The 19710-nt window shown below is 43.6% G+C and overlaps 1 protein-coding gene across 1 annotated transcript in view; it reads right to left on the minus strand.

Moving 5' to 3' along the window:
• COG6 (component of oligomeric golgi complex 6) overlaps positions 1 to 19710 on the minus strand; it is a 181314-nt gene that overhangs the window by 100147 nt on the left and 61457 nt on the right. Inside the window, exons 9-11 of the mRNA XM_069758914.1 lie at positions 7744 to 7872; positions 7050 to 7141; positions 524 to 588 (exon numbers count right to left, since the gene is read on the minus strand). Coding sequence (XP_069615015.1) covers positions 524 to 588; positions 7050 to 7141; positions 7744 to 7872 — 286 coding nt within the window. The remainder of the gene's footprint in view (positions 1 to 523; positions 589 to 7049; positions 7142 to 7743; positions 7873 to 19710) is intronic.

Raw genomic sequence — 19710 nt, forward strand, 5'->3', positions numbered from 1 at the left:
ATTTGTATACAATAAGTGTCACATGAAGACACAACCTTGAGTTAATGTTTGTGTTATCCTACTCTCTAGGTTGGACAAGAGCAATATGAGGGTAAAAAAAAGCGATAACAGCAGAATGTGACCTTCCGATGTCTTCCAGGAACTGGTACAAAAACATTTCACGCCGAAACCACATTATTTTCACTCTGTAAAAATGTGCGGCAAAGATATGGGAATTGTTATTTTATAAGGAATTTTGAAATCAACCCTTTCTGTTCCCAGGCCCGCTGTCTTCAGATGTGTCCTGCAAAACCAAATGTCTTCAAGTAGAAGGTCTTGTTGTTTTTAAGCGGGTTTCTCCATTTTATAAAGTGATGGCATAACTAGAATGAGGATGGCAGCACTTTATTTGTTTGGTGTATGCACAGGAAAAGCTTCTGGACAAATATTTATAGACCCTCATTCCCCCAGTGTATGCGCTGTGTTGCTAAGGAGGGGTAGGACTTATTTTATTAATACAAGTAGATGAGTGACAAATAATAACCTTCAGTGGTCGGCAGACTCCTTCAGTGATGTGTCCTACCACCTCCTGGATATGGTCTTCAACTCCTAAAAAATATCAAAATTTGGTTAAAAGTTAAAAAACCTGAAACTAGCAGCAAATACCTCATCTTCCAACATAAGCATCAGGGGATAAAAGGGTCTTAGAAAGCGTTAAAAAAAAGACTTGGTAAATGCAAAAAAAAAAAAAAAAGTGTATCCCTCTGCTAAATTCAACATGTTTTACCTCTTTCCAAACTGTAACATTACCTGATGGGCAATGCATAAAACAACTACCAAAGAAGCAAGAACTGCAACAAACTCATCACTATAGCAGCCATGCTTCAAGGCAAGGACAGGCAGAGCGGAGGCAGCAAGATACAAGGTGCCTTTCCTTTTATGCAACCATCACCATTTTAAAAAATATTCTTTTGAGAGTTTTCAATTCAGTGTTTAAGGTAAGTAGCAGATAAGACTAACACCCCCCTACAGATATTATTATTTATTATTATAGTGCCATTTATTCCATGGCGCTTTACATGTGAGGAGGGGTATACATACTAAAAAACAAGTACAATAATCTTAAACAATACAAGTCATAACTGGTACAGGAGGAGCGAGGACCCTGCCCGCGAGGGCTCACAATCTACAAGAGATGGGAGAGAATACAGTAGGTGAGGGTGGAGCTGGTCGTGCAGTGGTTTGGTCGATCGGTGGTTACTGCAGGTTGTAGGCTTGTTGGAAGAGGTGGGTCTTCAGGTTCTTTTTGAAGGTTTCCACGGTAGGTGAGAGTCTGACATGTTGTGGTAGAGGGTTCCAGAGTAGGGGGGAAGCACGGGAGAAATCTTGTATGCGATGGTAGAAAGCGGAGATAAGAGGGGAGTAGAGAAGGAGATCTTTAGAGGATCAGAGGTTGCATGTAGGTAAGTATCGGGAGACGAGGTCACAGATGTATGGAGGAGACAGGTTGTGGATGGCTTTGCATGCCATGGTTAGAGTTTTGAACTGTAGTCTCTGGATAATGGACAGGTAGGGGGGACAGGTGGATTAGCGGGCAGCAGAGTTCAGAATAGATTGGAGGGGTGTGAGAGTGTTAGAGGGGAGGCCACAGAGCAGGAGGTTGCAGTAGTCGAGTCACCCCCAAACCCGCTGATATCGACAGGTACAACCAACAGTCTAATGGGTGTAGGGGGGATCCTGACAGGTGATTGTCTGTGCAATAAGGTCCGGCATGTCTGATTTTGGACTGCAGATTGTTTTGTTCTCTAGAGATAAGCTGCCGCCAGCGAGTTCTGGCAGCGTCTCGGTCATAGAGAACATAGAGTAGCATTCGTCAGAGTTAGCACTCCTGTGTATGGGAGAGGCAGGTGAGATAGTTCACAGGTAAATGATCGGCCAAACCATCACTCATCCGCAGACATCTAAACGGTGTATGGGGGCTTAGGTGGTTTGCAGATCTCTGAAAAAGTATATAGAGCGGAACTTGCAGGTCAGATTAGTGAAGATCTTAAAAAAAAAAACCCAGCTGGAGTGGTGCTTTATTTCATTACTCGAGTGGTACCATTAATGTAAGTTCCCTGCCTCTAGTATTATACTTATCAGCCGCTTTCTTCTGCTCTTCCAGGCGGCGCTCGGGCCTCGCAGTGTCACCTTGTGACAACTTCTGACTGACCAGAATTCAGAGGTAACGGTCACAACCTCCCAGTGCAAGTCTATGGTGGTCTCGTTCTGGATTTAATAGACTAAAGGTACCGTCACACTAGACGATATCGCTAGCGATCCGTGACGTTGCAGCGTCCTCGCTAGCGATATCGTCCAGTGTGACAGGCAGCAGCGATCAGGATCCTGCTGGGAGATCGCTGGTCGGGGAAGAAAGTCCAGAACTTTATTTCGTCGCTGGATCTCCCGCAGACATCGCTGAATCGGCGTGTGTGACACCGATTCAGCGATGTCTTTGCTGGTAACCAGGGTAAACATCGGGTAACTAAGCGCAGGGCCGCGCTTAGTAACCCGATGTTTACCCTGGTTACCATCCTAAAAGTAAAAAAACAAACACTACATACTTACCTACAGCCGTCTGTCCTCCAGCGCTGTGCTCTGCTCTCCTCCTGCTCTGGCTGTGAGCGTCGGTCAGCCGGAAAGCAGAGCGGTGACGTCACCGCTCTGCTTTCTGGCTGCCCGGAGCTCACAGCCAGACCAGAGAAGCAGAGCGCCGAGGACAGACAGCGGTAGGTAAGTATGTACTGTTTGTTTTTTTACTTTTTAGGATGGTAACCAGGGTAAACATCGGGTTACTAAGCGCGGCCCTGCGCTTAGTTACCCGATGTTTACCCTGGTTACCGGGGACCTCGGGATTGTTGGTCGCTGGAGAGCTGTCTGTGTGACAGCTCTCCAGTGACCAAACAGCGACGCTGCAGCGATCCGGATCGTTGTCGGTATCGCTGCAGCGTCGCTATGTGTGACGGTACCTTTACACTGAGCTGTGACTTCTGGCTCATCCAGCAAACACTGGAGCGATGCGGCAGGTCACTACTGGAGACCAACCGTAGTGGCGCCGGGAACAAATGAAGACAGCGGCTGGTAAGTGTAATACTAGGGGATAGGGAACTTAGATTAGGAAACCATAGCTTCCGATATAGAGGAGCCATTAACCCCTTTACCCCCAAGGGTGGTTTGCACGTTATGGACCGGGCCAATTTTTACAATTCTGACCACTGTCCCTTTATGAGGTTATAACTCTGGAACGCTTCAACGGATCCCGGTGATTCTGACATTGTTTTCTCGTGACATATTGTACTTCATGATAGTGGTAAAATTTCTTTGATATTACCTGCGTTAGGCGTTTATGTGTGAAAAAAACGGAAATATGGCGAAAATTTTGAAAATTTCGCAATTTTCCAACTTTGAATTTTTATGCAATTAAATCACAGAGATATGTCACACAAAATACTTAATAAGTAACATTTCCCACATGTCTACTTTACATCAGCACAATTTTAAAAGTTGACCAGCAATTTCTCGTTTTTACAACACCATTTTATTTTAGGGACCACATCTCATTTGAAGTCATTTTGAGGGGTCTATATGATAGAAAATACCCAAGTGTGACACCATTCTAAAAACTGCACCCCTCAAGGTTCTCAAAACCACATTCAAGAAGTTTATTAACCCTTCAGGTGTTTCACAGGAATTTTTGGAATGTTTAAATGAAAATTAACATTTAACTTTTTTTCACAATAAATTTACTTCAGTTCCAATTTGTTTTATTTTACCAAGGGTTACAGGATAAAATGGACCCCAAATCTTGTTGTACAATTTGTCCTGAGTATGCTGATACCCCATAAGTGGAGGTAAACCACTGTTTGGGCGCATGACAGAGCTTGGAAGCGAAGGAGCGCCATTTGACTTCTCAATGCAAAATTGACTGGAATTGAGATGGGACGCCATGTTGCGTTTGGAGAGCCACTGATGTGCCTAAACATTGAATCCCCCCACAAGTGACACCATTTTGGAAAGTAGACCCCCTAAGGAACTTATCTAGAGGTGTGGTGAGCACTTTGACCCACCAAGTGCTTCACAGAAGTTTATAATGCAGAACCGTAAAAATAAAAAATCATTTTTTTTTCACAAAAATTATATTTTCGCCCCCAATTTTTTATTTTCCCAATAGTAAGACAAGAAATTGGAACCAAAAAGTTGTTTCTCAATTTGTCCTGAGTACTCTGATACCCCATATGTGGGGGTAAACCACTGTTTGGGCGCATGGGAGAGCTCGGAAGGGAAGCAGCGCCGTTTGACCTTTCAATGCAAAATTGACAGGAATTGAGATGGGACGCCATGTTGCGTTTGAAGAGCCACTGATGTGCCTAAAACATTGAAACCCCCCACAAGTGACACCATTTTGGAAAGTAGACCCCCTAAGGAACTTATCTAGATGTGTGGTGAGCACTTTGACCCACCAAGAGCTTCACAGAAGTTTATAATGCAGAGCCGTAAAAATAAAACAAAAATTTTTTCCCACAAAAATTATTTTTTAGTCCCCAGTTTTGTATTTTCCCGAGGGTAACAGGAGAAATTGGACCCCAAAAGTTGTTGTGCAATTTGTCCTGAGTGCGCCGATACCCCATATGTGGGGGGAACCACCGTTTGGGCGCATGGGAGGGCTCGGAAGGGAAGGAGTGCCATTTGGAATACAGACTTAGATGGAATGGTCTGCAGGAGTCACATTGCGTTTGCAGAGCCCCTAATGTACCTAAACAGTAGAAACCCCCCACAAGTGACCCCATATTGGAAACTAGACCCCCCAAGGAACTTATCTAGATGTGTTGTGAGAACTTTGAGCCCCCAAGTGTTTCACTACAGTTTATAACGCAGAGCCGTGAAAATAAAAAATCTTTTTTTTTCCCTCAAAATTTATTTTTTAGCCCCCAGTTTTGTATTTTCCCAAGGGTAACAGGAGAAATTGGACACCAAAAGTTGTTGTCCAATTTGTCCTGAGTACGCTGATACCCCATATGTTGGGGTAAACCCCTGTTTGGACACACGGGAGAGCTCGGAAGGGAAGGAGCACTGTTTTACTTTTTCAACGCAGAATTGGCTGGAATTGAGATCGGACGCCATGTCGCGTTTGGAGAGCCCCTGATGTGTCTAAACAGTGGAAACCTCCCAATTATAACTGAAACCCTAATCCAAACACACCCCTAACCCTAATCCCAATGGTAACCCTAACCACACCCCTAACCCAGACACACCCCTAACCCTAATCCCAACCCTATTCCCAACCGCAAATGTAATCCAAACCCTACCCCTAACTTTAGCCCCAACCCTAACTGTAGCCTTAACCCTAACTGTAGCCCTAACTGTAGCCCTAACCATAACCCTAACCCTAGCCCTAACCCTAGCCCTAACCCTAACCCTAGCCCTAACCCTAGCCCTAACCCTAATGGGAAAATGGAAATAATTACATTTTTTTAATTTTTTTATTTTTCTCTAACTAAGGGGGTGATGAAGGGGGGTTTGATTTACTTTAATAGCGGGTTTTTTTAGCGGATTTTTATGATTGGCAGCCGTCACACACTGAAAGACGCTTTTTACTGCAAAAAAAATGTTTTGCGTTACCACATTTTGAGAGCTATAATTTTTCCATATTTGAGTCCACAGAGTCATGTGAGGTCTTGTTTTTTGCGGGACGAGTTGACGTTTTTATTGGTAACATTTTCGGGCACGTGACATTTTTTGATCGCTTTTTATTCCGATTTTTGTGAGGCAGAATTACCAAAAACCAGGTATTCATGAATTTCTTTTGGGGAAGGCGTTTATACCCTTGCGCGTTTGGTAAAATTGATAAAGCAGTTTTATTCTTCGGGTCAGTACAATTACAGCGATACCTCATTTATATCATTTTTTTTATGTTTTGGTGCTTTTATACGATAAAAACTATTTTATAGAAAAAATTATTATTTTTGCATCGCTTTATTCTCAGGACTATAACTTTTTTAATTTTTCGCTGATGATGCTGTATGGCGGCTCGTTTTTTGCGGGACAAGATGACGCTTTCAGCGGTACCATGGATATTTATATCCGTCTTTTTGATCGCGTGTTATTCCACTTTTTGTTCGGTGGTATGATAATAAAGCGTTGTTTATTGTCTCTTTTTTTTTTTTTTTTCTTACGGTGTTTACTGAAGGGGTTAACTAGTGGGACAGTTTTATAGGTCGGGTCGTTACGGACGCGGCGATACTAAATATGTGTACTTTTATTGTTTTGTTTTTTTTATTTAGATAAAGAAATGTATTTATGGGAATATTTTTTTTTTTTTTCATTATTTAGGATTTTTTATTTAATTTTTTTACACATTTGTAAAAAATTTTTTTAACTTTTTTACTTTGTCCCAGGGGGGGACAATACAGATCGGTGATCTGACAGTTTGCACAGCACTCTGACAGATCACCGATCTGTCTGAGAGCAGTGCAGCGTTACCAAGTGCCTGCTCTGAGCAGGCACTTGGTAAGCCACCTCCCTCCCTGCAGGACCCGGATCCGCGGCCATTTTGGATCCGGTACTTGCTGCAGGAAGGAGGTGGGAGACCCCTGGAGCAACGCGATCACATCGCGTTGCTGCGTGGGTCTCAGGGAAGCCCGCAGGGAGCCCCCTCCCTGCGCGATGCTTCCCTGCACCGCCGGCACATCGCGATCATGTTTGATCGCGGTGTGCCGGGGGTTAATGTGCCGGGGGCGGTCCGTGACCGCTCCTGGCACATAGTGCCGGATGTCAGCTGCGATAAGCAGCTGACACCCGGCCGCGCTCCCCCCGTTAGCGCGGCCGATTGCCTATGACGTACTATTCCGTCCTTGGGAAGTAAAGCCCACCCCACATGGACGGAATAGTACGTCTAATGGCAGAAAGGGGTTAATGTCTATGGTCAGAATACCTACATATTTCAAGGAGGGCCCAGTCATCCTCTGTGGAAAACCTTTACAATGAGAATGAGAAAGCCCAGTGAAGGATGCATACGGCACGCCCGCTCTCACCTTGGATATTTACCAGCTTTAGCAGAGCCTCCAGATGCTCTTTTTCAGATGCCGTTGCTTGGTGCAGCCAGGCTAGCATATCCCCAACATACCTTATTAATAAATACAAGACGTGTCAGTATTTTACAAAGTGTGTAACAACCGCTATAGATATTATTAGGGATCCATGATATCATATGGCCTGTCCTGTATATGTGGAAAACAAAGAAACCTCCAGCTCCCACCATCCAATAAAATAATGGGCGGCTGTACTGAATAATCCATACAACTATGAGCAAGATACCGAGAAGATACGCATCGCATTTCAGGTCAATTCTAACCCTTCTACACTCTGTGCCTTGCTCATATTTTGGCTGGATTGCTCAGTAAAGCTGTCCATTATTTTATTTGGATGGCGAGAGCTGGAGGTTTCTCCATGTTCCTCCCATTACGCACAGACCGTGCGATCCGTGCACCTGGTTGTGAGTGAGCTGGACCACTGTCCTCTATGTGAGCGCCATAAGACAGCAAGGGACATACAAGAGGGATATAGGACTGACATCAGGTAAATGTAGTGGAATAAGAAACAGTTTTACCAATTTGGGTCAAAGTCATTTTTAAATGCTAAAAATCTTTAAAAAAGTTTTCCACCCTTACTGATCCCTATGTGATGTTTTTATTCACTTTACAGTACTAGCATAAACTTATACAGTACCTCAGTGGATCATGCGAGTGCATCTCAATGGGACGTGGGGTGCCCCCCGGCCCTCCTCTGGTGAGGGCATCAATGAAACCGCGGACTACTGCACTCCTTCTTGCCGTCCCAAATTCATCCAGCGTGTACCTATCAGCCAAAAATAAGTAAAAATCCATCAATCTACTAAACATACTCCTCCATCTATTGAAGACTAACTTATTACAACAAAAGACACCATTTGACAGAAACCAATATAATATGATCATAAGAAAGGAGAAAAAAAAATGTGTGACTTGCGGGACCCCCGCCTCAATTAGGACATGGGTTCTGAGTACCCTGCTAGTGCACACATGAGCACCACCCCATTCATTCATACGGTGGGACCCTGAAGCAGTCTTCATAACAGGTGGAGAGGCCAGATAACCAGACACTTCTCAACCATACTGCAGATAACTAAAGGCCCACATTAGACTAACAGGGGGCACACCCGCCAATATTGACAGATTTGGCTAATAGTCTAATGTGTATGGAGGCCTCCGGGAGGATAAGGATCCACCATGTCAGATTTCGGACTGCCGATCTTTTTGCCTTCAAGGAGAGAATGTGGAATCTGGCAGAAACTTTCTGTAAAACCTCAGGTGTCCCGTGACCAGGGGCTCCTTCCCTGTGCCCAACCCTAGGGGGCGCCCTAGCTCGCCTTGCTCCCTGGAGTACTTCTGATGGTGAAGACACCGATGCCACGTACCTTGCCGTACCTTAGCTCCTTAATCCGCCATCAGCCTGTACCCTTCCCCACCCAGGGAAGAGGAGAGTAGTAGTGTACCATAATACACCAACCAGACTAACAAGGTAATATGAACAGGGGTAAGGAAAAGTACCATACAAATATACTCACACAAAAACAACAGAGGAATGCACCAGGGAGTCTAGGATGGGGTTAAACCAAAGTAGGAGAAGAAAGGGAATTATCACACTCAAAATCTAGCAGCAGTCACAGATAAATCCACAAAGCGCCTTCTCCAATAATAACAGCCTCCAGCCATGCAGAATAAGCTAACTCTGACAATGAGTGATAGCCAGGACCCAGATTATATAGGAGATGGGAGTGGCTAACAGAGCACAGCTGAGAGCCTTCACACTCCAGTAGCTCTCAACAGAGCAGATTAACCCCTACCTTGCCAAAAGAAAATTAAACCAATAAGAAGGTGAAGTACTTCTAATCAGTGGAGGAGCGGGAGAAATCAGATGCTGCAGTCTTCTGGCTCCTCTCTGTAACACTAAACCTGTGACACTTTCTCACAGAAAGCACAAATGGGCTCGGCAGAGCGAGCGAGTGCTCCTGTGTATCAGGGCGTCGGATGAGATAGCTGCCGAATCGACCAAACCATTATATGGCTGACAGCTATGTATCATTCATGGGGGGGGGGGGGTTTATCCCGGGACAACGCCTTTAGATAAAATGAGATAGCACATGATCATAAATGTATTTTTACTAAATCCTTTTTATGATTGTGAAGGCACAAATGTAACTTATCGGTCATTATTCGTCCATTTTAAATAGCCTTGAAAGAGAAAGATTTAAAAAAAAAAAGCTTTTAACAAAATTTCTACAATTTCTATGGACATTGGAGGTCAACCGGTATGAAGTTACACCAATTTTGAAAATCTCAGCGTTTCTTTATGTACGGTGTAAAATGACAATAAACACATTTTGTTAAATCGGCGAAGGAGGAGTGAGAAGCGGCGACAGTAAATCTATTTGTGCCTTTATCACATAACAAGGACAGGCTGAATGACTAGTAATTCCACCACTTAGCCGTCCATTGCACCCCAACCCCACTTTGTACTCGTTCTCTTAGTATCACGCTCACAAGGGGCTATTGTTGTGGGTGAGCACTTTCAGTAAAGCCAAAATGATGGCTGGCGGTGAAGCAGCTGTAAGTAACTAAGCGCTGGAACAAATCACGCATTTCATAATCCATGAATAATTTTAAAGGTTGATAAAATTACAGTGAGGGGAATTTACCGATCGAAGAAATAGCTTGTAGTGGAAGAAAACTGACAACTTTATGACAGTGCATGATTTGGGGGGAAAAAAATCTCTTAAGTTTACTATGACATTGTTGCTAAAATGTTTCATTCAAATGTTACTCTGCAATTTAGTAAGTGCCCCTTATTGATCGAGTGAAGCACTTACAAGCATGTGGATCTGCACAAGAAACCAGGGTTCTTTATCCAATCTTCATATTGAACTGGTCTGAAGATGCAGAGTTTCTATAAACGCTCAGCACTAGGCGTAATCAGAAAATCACATTTTTATATAAAAGATTCAAGACCTCTAACTTCAGGAGGTGAGCGACACTGCTGATGGCCACCACTTGCCAGGTATTTGCAGGTCTCCTTCTCTGCACATGTCCATGTATGAGAGCTGTCAGTGGCCAACAAAGCAATGTCAGCAATGAGGAGAAGGCACCAAAACACCTCTTCAAACATATTTGGGGTATTTATCCTTTATTTTCTTGTCATTTTCTATATCTAAAATAATCCTAAAATCTTGCAGATTTCACTCTGACCACAAAGCCCATCATTAGGCGGACAGATCCTCTCTAAGATCACAGGATCCACCATACACAAAGCCGATGGTCACCACTCATCTCTTCCTCCTCCCTGCGCAATGACCTCTGCACAGATCACTGAGCGTGCCTACATGTAAATCAAAGAGTCTATCGCTTCCTATCAGAGTTGGAGAGAATTTATTCGCATGCTCCATTCCATCGGACACGATAGTGGTCTGTGGCCGATAGACAAGAAAGTGAGTGCCACCTCTTACCTGTGGGCGTCCGCGGCTTTTCTATTGATTAGCTGGTTGGCTAATGAAAAGAAGTGCCGTTGGCAGGTAAGAGCCACAGACCACCGTTCTGGCCAAAGGAATGGAACATGCAAATAAATTCATACTTTGCATGTTCTCTCCCTGTTTGTGTGGGTTTCCTCCGGGTTCTCCGGTTTCCTCCCACATTCCAAAGACATACTGATTGGGAACTTAGATTGTGAGCCCCAATGGGGACAGCGCCAATAATGTCTGTAAAGCGCTGTGATATTAATAGCGCTATATAAATGAGTAAAATAAATAAAAAACACTTCCTATGGTTCACATTGCTGTTGTAAATCATATCCCTAAACGGTGTTAATAAGAGTGACGAACATGCAATAGAACAGGAACAGCAATGAAAAAAAAAATAGGACATAAAGCTGCAAGTTTTATAGATCTGTGAAAATTGTATACGTCTTCTGCAGCAGAGAGGATTCGCTGTTTTATCACAGCTTTTGTGCGGGTCAGTCGGAAAAACTATGAGGGAGATTTGTGAAATACAAATTGTAAATTGTCAATTTAAACCTCGTGTTACATATTGCATGGAGCATAATAAATCTGGCCCGGTCTGTACGGCTTCTGTTCCCGGAGGATACCGCTGCACCAATGGTCGTGGTCATCAAGTTTAGAGGTTAGGACTGTTTGTCCCAGATTCACCACCAATGATGCACCGCACACCGGTCTCCATGAAAAGTGTGTGACAAGTTCATTATGAGGCAAGCGTCTCTTAAAGGGAGCAGTGTATGAGTGTCCTGCTGCTCGAACCATGGGCAGCGGGAATCAGAGGCCGCCTGCGAGGTTTAGGAAGTTCTACTACGGAACGCAGCAATGTTTCAGAGAAGACATCATTTGATAAGCCGGCGGAGCTGTGGGAAGCCGGTCAGCGTGCCATCAGGCCAGTCAGGTCTCTCCCCATAGTCTCTGGACGGATATTCAAGCTAGATTTACTCTGAAACGTTGCGGTGCTTCAATCGCAGCCAAGTACATCAACGGCCAGTTAAGGGAACCGGGTGCGTCACATATCGCTATTAACATGCGGACATGGCGTTAATCTGCAGCTAATAGTGTTATCAAGACGCCCGGCTGCAGTACTGAAAGATCAGCTCCCAGGAGAAAATGAACTTTTTTTTCCTCCCAGGAGCCGCCGGCTTTCAAACATACAGATGTGCCCGGGTGGTTGTAGGACAGCTCGCTGAGCAGGGCATCAGTGCACAGCCGGCTGTCATTGTGTCAGCCCCATGCTCTCCGTGCTGTGAACAGAAAACTCTACCTCCTCCATAGAGCTGTCATCTCCTGTCTCAGTAATGGGAAAGTCTGTCTTCCTGAAATAAAGATTTTATCCATGAATTGAGAATGAAAAAATCAGTCCGGGAGGAGAAAGAAGCAGATTTCTCTGATAAAATACAGCACAAAGTTTGTTATTTTCATGTGTATTTTTGATTTATGACATTACAATGGTCACTCAACGTTTCACTGATGGAACCATCATACACAAATAATGGAAGGGTTGCCGGAGGGACAATGCACTGAAGCAGCTGCAGGTTCCTGCTCGTTACCATAAAGTACCAAGAACAAGTACCGTAAGTTACTGAATCAGCGTTTTCTCCCATTTTTACGTACAGTAAAGCATCATCTCCATTTCTGGTCATTCGCCTTTAATAAGTTAGTGGAGCCCGGCCGATGCTCCACTTCAGGGTCATTTACACCAGTGGATATTCCCATGCCTATTTTTATAAATCAGATGGCGGCGTATGTGGGGAGGAAATATTGACAACATGTACTGACTATTAACAAAATGTAAGATACTCAAGGCCAGTAAGACATTTCTGTGGCTGCGTAATACCCGCCATGTGATGGTATCCGTGCATTCATTTTAATTACAATCTTCTCAAATATTATCCTTGGGCCGATTTTCCAAGACATAATTCTGAATATACACAGCTGTCTGCTTAGCAATGGATGAGATTACCAGGAAATGTTGTGAAAGAGCTAAAGACCCCACCATTGGCTCCATCCATCTAATGCCACCAAAATGTTTGTATAATAGAAATGAACTCACAATGGATGGGAAATATTTCAGAAATTTGACAACACGGTTAATTACTTTAAGTCAGAAAAGAAAACAAGCTGAAGCGCAGGGATTCCCACTTCTGCAGCCGCAATTCAGACTCTTATGCCATGCACCAAGGTAGAGTGCTGCTGCCATCTAGTGGACAAAAGCATTATATGGCCAGAGAAGAAATGAAATCACTGCGACCTACTGCAAACCATGAAGATGTGACACTACTCTATTTTTACATTATGCCCCTATGGGAAACTGTCAGCAGAAATTTCTACACCAAAACTTTTTATGTTCATGTAGATCATTCAAAGACAAGTCCAGCAATACCATAACATGGTCAGTCCATTCCTCCGTTATGGAAAAATCAGTGTTTGAATTGATATACAAATGAGGTTTAAGAGCTATGGTAGATCTGAAGCCTCTGTCACTCCAGCTCTATTCCCCGCCCAGCACCACCTCCTCCTGCTTGCTAATGGCTCCTTTCCCTGAAGTAACACAGCTTAAAGGCTCTTCGTCAAGAAGGAGGAGGCAGTGCTGGGTGGGGAAAAGAGCTGGAGTGACAGAGGCTTCAGATCTACCACAGCTCTTCAGCCTTATTTGCATATCAAATGCGGATGTCTTTGTAATGGAGGAACGGACTGACCATGTAAATGACTTGTTGGACTTTTCTTTGAAAGACCTGAATGAGGGTATAAATAGTTTGGGGGGCTGAAATCCTGCTGACAGATTTTAATTTTCCTTTTACCCTTGCTGTATTGGGGCTTGTTTTCTGCAAACTGTAGTTTTGAACGGCACCATTCACTTTCCCATATAATGTACATCAAACAGTAAACTAGAATGGTTATAAAAAAAAAAACCACACCGCCACAATTCTGTCCTGGGTATCATTTCAACGGCGTACATTGGGCTGGGAACATGACCTAGCAACAGGATTCTTCAGGTCAATATGATTGCGGCTGTACCAAACTTGGACAGGTTTTTTTCTTATTTTAGTAACTTTAAGAAATCTGAACTTTGTTTAAAAAAAAAAAAAAAAGCCGTGAACACTTTTCTGCGTTTTTCTTCTTTTTTCTTTGAGGCATTTACTTTACATGTTACATACCGTATTTTTCGGACTATAAGAAAACCTTTTTTCCCCCAAATTTGGAGGCAAAATGGGGGTGCGTGTTACAGTTGGAATGTACTTACCAGTAGTGTGGCGGCAGCAGAAGTCGGGAGATTCTGCCGCTGGGAAGAGGGGGTGTTTGGTGGTCCGACGCCTGTCTGAGATGGGAGTCCTGCACCACCGATCACAGCCACACCAGTCTAGGATGGGAGTCATATCATCACTGGACCACCAAACACCCCCTGTGACTCCACTCCGCAAGCACTGCCGATCCCCCCCCAGTAAGCTGAATTTGGACTGTAAAGATGGACCCCCCCTTTTGACGCATTCATTTTTTTTCCCCATTTTCCTTCTGAAAATTTGGGGTGCGTCTTATGGTCCGATGCATCTTATAGTCTGAAAAATGAGGTTGTTTTACATTTTAATAGATCAAACATGTAACTGATGCAGTGATACTTCATGTTTTTTTTTAATTTAAGGATGTGGAAACGTGGAGCGATATGAATTTTTGCTTTATTCTGGTAATCTTTTGTAAAAGTTGACATGAACTTGCACCATAAGCTGTAATATTTCAGTATGACCGTAAAGAACAACACTCATAGATACACTATGCATCAGCTCACTGCGATCAATTAACACTTAGTTAACAGGATTCTGTCAGCACAGAATGGCTGTTCAAAAGAAGTACAGGTGCCCCGTGCACCCCTGGTGCACCCAAACATTTCATTGCACCTTCCCATCTGCTTGTTTTACATCCATCTCAGTCTTTCCCTGGTCCTATAAACCACAGCTATCAATGAAAAAAGAGGGGTGGAGATAGAAAGAAAACAAGTGGCAGTGTGCACTTAAACAGGTTTTCCCATGAACAAAGTTCATTTTCATCTATAGATCTTGGAATAATAATAATTTCCACAATTAGATGTGTTTAAATAAAATGTTCCTGTGCTGAGATAATCTTATAAATGTGCCCCTGCTGTGTACTGTGTAATGGCCGTGTCTGACGTGCAGGGACATGGTCTGATCATACCACAGCTCCTGGGCAGGGGAGGACGCAAAAGAGTATACAGACATTATAGCATGGCATTTATTAATTAAAATGTACTTTGCTAGTTGGAAAACCCCTTTAAATGAATGCCCCCCCCCCCCCCCATGATGTACCGAGCGCCTGCACATGCTTTGAACAGTCATTCCGTGCTGACAGAGTGCCTTTAACATTTTTTTTATCAAAAAAGTGTATAAACCACCCACTAGCAACAAGGTGACCTCAATAAATGTACCCTAAATCTTTTGACTAACCGCTCTGTGTGTCCAACCAGGCCTCAACCAGTAAATGGAGAAAATCTCCTAAAAGCACCAAACATGGCAAAACAGGGGTCTCCAGTAGGGTTGAGCGACTTTTAATTTTCTAGGGTCGAGTCGGGTTTCGCGAAACCCGACTATCTCTAAAGTCGAGTGAAATCGGCCGATTATGGCGAAAAGTCAGGGATCGACCGAAACACGAAACCCAATGCAAAGTCAATGGGAATTTTTTTTTTTATTATTTATTTTTATTTTTTTCTCCCTCTCCCTCTCTCCCCTCCGTCCCTGAACAGAAAAGCTGGTGTTACACATTGCAAATCGCTACTGCGCACAATCGACAAGATGACGATAGGCGTCCACGCCCCTAAGACCTATGTCATCACTCTGCCCACGCTCCTTCATTGGCTGAAAAAATGGCGTACCGCATGGCCGACCCCACACAGGGATCGGGTCGGGTTTCATGAAACCCGACTTTTGAAAATGAACGATCCATTTCGCACAACCCTAGTCTTCAGCATGTCACCCTGAGATCACATCACAAGGGGAGGGGGTAATGGAAGAGCCGGACAGACGCCACGAATAGACAGAGATTGACAGTGGCATTTAAGTGGTTAGCTCCCATTGCTGCTACTTGAGGTGGGTCCTGCCAGCACCTGTCGGGAGGTGAGCGATTTCAGTGACACAGACACAACCACTCCATGACAATTATATACGTCAAGAATCAAGCAGGGGTTTATAAGAGATATAACAAAGGTCCACACTACCAGTATATAAGATACGCAGCCTACTGACGAAGGATAATTCCAATACGCGCGTCGGGGTGTGCGCCACACTCGCTCCTCAGGACCATCAGGCTATTTGCCAAAATTTCTCAACATCTTTCTGCCTTATTTGCACTCAATGAGCACTAATCTATGATCTACACAGATATTTCTTTTTTTTAAATTCGTTTATTTATTAATCACAATAAAATACAGTATAAATGTTTGTCTTTGTTATTGACTTGCACGGTTACATTCGCAAAAAAGAAAGACATCAGAGCATACATATACCAATCATTTGTATATATACGGAATAAGACATATACGTGAAATTATGGAACGGTCAGTATGCAGAGTTCCTAAACTATAATCAAACTAAACTAAACTAAACTAAACTAAACCAGACTAAGCCTCCAAAACTATTACTACGTCGCCTTTTAGCAGTAACATTATACTCTCCATTGCGCAATATCTGCAGAACAAGAGATCAAACAAACTGTATCTTTATCAATCGGTTAGATCACAAAGTGAGATGGGAGGCATTCCACCTATCCCAGATTTTATTGAATTTGCCCGGGCAACCCCTATTCTGGTAGAGTGTGCGTTCATATGGGACAATTGTGTTCACCAGCTCAACCCAGGACCTAAGTGTAGGGGGTGACCTTCCCATCCATCGCAACGCCAACATCTTTCGTGCCAAAAATAATACTTCTGGTAAAAAAATCCCAACATAATGTTCCCAAACCTCCTCATCCCACACTCCAAACAGACAGATCAGGGGTTCAAGAGGGACCGGGATTGACAATAGTGAGGTCAACAACGACGTTACCTCTCTCCAATATTGAAAAATAATTGGGCACTGCCATATCATGTGTATGAAATCAGCATCCGGTGAGTGGCAACGCAGACATTCCGACGTCGAGTATCGACCCATCCGAAAAAGTCTCACTGGGGTCAAATATGACTGATGAATTATATATAACTGGGTCATCTTGTTATTAATTGACGGGGATACTTTAAGGGGAGAGTCAAGAACGTCCTCCCACGCTTCACTCTGCATATCAGGGACAAGTCCCTCCCACTTGCCCTTAACCAAGTCTATAGCTGAGTTCGCTCCCATTGACAACAGATATGTGTATAAGGATGAAATAAGACCCTGAGGTCCCTGTGATTTAAGAATGCCTATCAGTGGCAAAGATGAGATGTTGCGGTTTGCTCCCACATTTCTAATATATGACTGAATAGCTGTTCTAAGTTGCAGATAGCGGAAAAATTGAGATCTTGGAAAGGCATATTTAGCTTGCAGCTGTTCAAAAGACATAAAGACCCCCTGATCGTATAAATCCCCCACCGAGAGAACCCCGTGGGAGATCCAAAAACCTGCAGATGATCTATCAACATGGGGAAATAACCATTGTCCCATAAAGGCATTTCAGCAATAATATCTCCAAATCCAATAGCTTTTTTAATCTGCCTCCAGGTTGATCGTGCCAGTCGGAGCATGGGTAGCATGCGGGGAGCGTTTATTTTCCCCAACTCCAAAAGGCCCAATGGACATTTAGCGCTAACAGAACTAACCAGATGACTCTCAGAATTAGGGAGGTAGTTATGTGGCATCCATTTACTTAGTGCCCTCGCCTGTCCTGCCAGATAGTATAAAAAAAAAAAATCAGGCAATGCCACTCCTCCCCCCTGCTTAGATCTCTGCAAAGTAGTTAATTTAAGCTTAGGCCTACTTTTTCCCCATATGAATGAAGCAACCTGAGAGTTTAAGTTGGTGAAGAAGAACTTCGGTACAGTTACTGCGCTATGTTGAAGACAATAGTTAAATTTAGGGAGCAATATCATTTTAATGAGGTTAATACGACCTGCTACAGATAATGGAATCTTGCTCCAAGATGTAAATTTCAGTTTAGCGTAATCTAGCAGAGGAAAAATATTGAGTTGTAAGTCCGACCCACTATGTTGAGACATATATATACCCAAGTACTTAAAGTTAGATACTATGGGCAACGAGGAAAGAGTATTGAGATTAGATGCTGGGGACTGAGAGAGAGGCATTAGAGCAGATTTATCCCAGTTAATATATAGGCCTGAGAACCCACTAAATCTATCTATGGTAGTAATCACCCTCGGTAACGTCTCTTCCGTGTTATCCATGAATACTATCATGTCATTGGCGTATAAACCAATGGTATCAATGCGATCCGCTATTTTTATACCCTCAATACCGGGGGAAGATCGGAGACGCATTGCCAATGCCTCTATTGCTAGAGCAAATAGGGCTGGGGAAAGGGGACACCCTTGACGGGTTCCCCTATATAATAAAAAGGGCTCAGAGATGGAGCCATTTACTATTATGCGGGCCTTTGGTTTCATGTATAATATATTAACCCAATTCAGGAATTTAGCCCCGAAACCATATTTCTGCAGGCAAGCGGACAAGAAGGGCCATTCAAGAGAGTCAAACGCCTTAGCTGCGTCCAACGACGCCAACGCCCAGTTATTATCAGGTAGTAAAGAACTGTATTGAATTATCGATTGAACCCGTCTGATATTTATAAAGGTGCTCTTACCAGGCATAAAGCCAGTTTGATCCGGGTGTATAATGTCTAGTATAATAGAGTTCAGCCTAGTGGCTAAAATCTTAGTAAAAATCTTATAGTCTACATTTACTAACGATATGGGGCGATAGGACCCGCACTCTAATGGATCTTTCCCCTCTTTTCTGAGTACAATAATATGTGCCTCATAAAAAGTATCGGGCAGGCATCCCCCTCTCCATATCTCTCTGAATACTTGCAATAAAAGTGAAGCTAGTACTTCTCGGTATTTCCTATACAATTCGACTGGGAAGCCATCTGGCCCGGGGGCCTTCCCAGAGGCCATATCCGTTATAGCTTGCTCTATTTCTTCTAGGGTAAATTCAGCGTCCATAAAAGCCTGCTGTGTGGAATTCAGTGTAGGGAATTCTATATCGGATAAATATTCTAAACAATCTGAAACACTGAAATCGCTCTTGGACTCATATAACCCTTTATAATAATTATAAAAGCACTGAAGTATTTCCTCGGTGGTGGTGTTCAACGAGCCGTCTGGCGAACGAAGTTGTATTACCATATTAGACGTATTGTGTTGACGTACCAGGAAAGCCAAAAATTTCCCCGCCTGATTTCCCACTTCAAAATATGATTGTCGCGTAAAAAACAGCTTACGTTTGGATTTAGTGTCCAGGTGTTGGGCATATAATCTTTGCAGGGTTAACCACTCAACCTTATTGTTATTAGTCTGACTGGCTGTATATGCGGCCTCAGCATCTTTCAAGCGTTGCTCAATCTCATCGTCGTCTCTCGATGTCACCCTTTTAACATAAGAAATCGTAGAGGACAAACAGCCCCTTAGGTACGCCTTAAGGGCGTCCCAGAATAAATTAATATCCTGAGGTTCTGGGTGAGATCGAGTATAACAATTCAACTGGTCAACTGTTCTATCACTTGAGTCTATTAGTTTAAGCCAAAAGGGGTTCAACTTCCATATTCTACCATTAGTCAGTTTCCCAAATGTAAGCGTGAGAACAATTGGACTGTGGTCCGAGATTCCTCTATTGCCATGCTCTATACCGCTTACCCATTGCACCAAGCCACCAGACCCAAAAATATAGTCTATACGGGACAGGGAACTCTTAGTAGATGAGTGGCAGGTATATCCTTTTTCCCCAGGGTGACGTATCCTCCATAGATCCACCCAGCCACTATTTTCTATGAACAGTGCCAGCTGAGTCGGGGCCAATGAAGAAGACAAGGGCTGAGGTTCCCCAGATGACCCATCTCCCAGTCTCAACCTATCCAGACAACTATCCATGACCAGGTTAAAGTCACCCATACAGATG

The sequence above is a fragment of the Ranitomeya imitator genome, chromosome 3 (assembly GCF_032444005.1).
Source record: "Ranitomeya imitator isolate aRanImi1 chromosome 3, aRanImi1.pri, whole genome shotgun sequence".
Classification (NCBI taxonomy): Eukaryota; Metazoa; Chordata; class Amphibia; order Anura; family Dendrobatidae; genus Ranitomeya; species Ranitomeya imitator.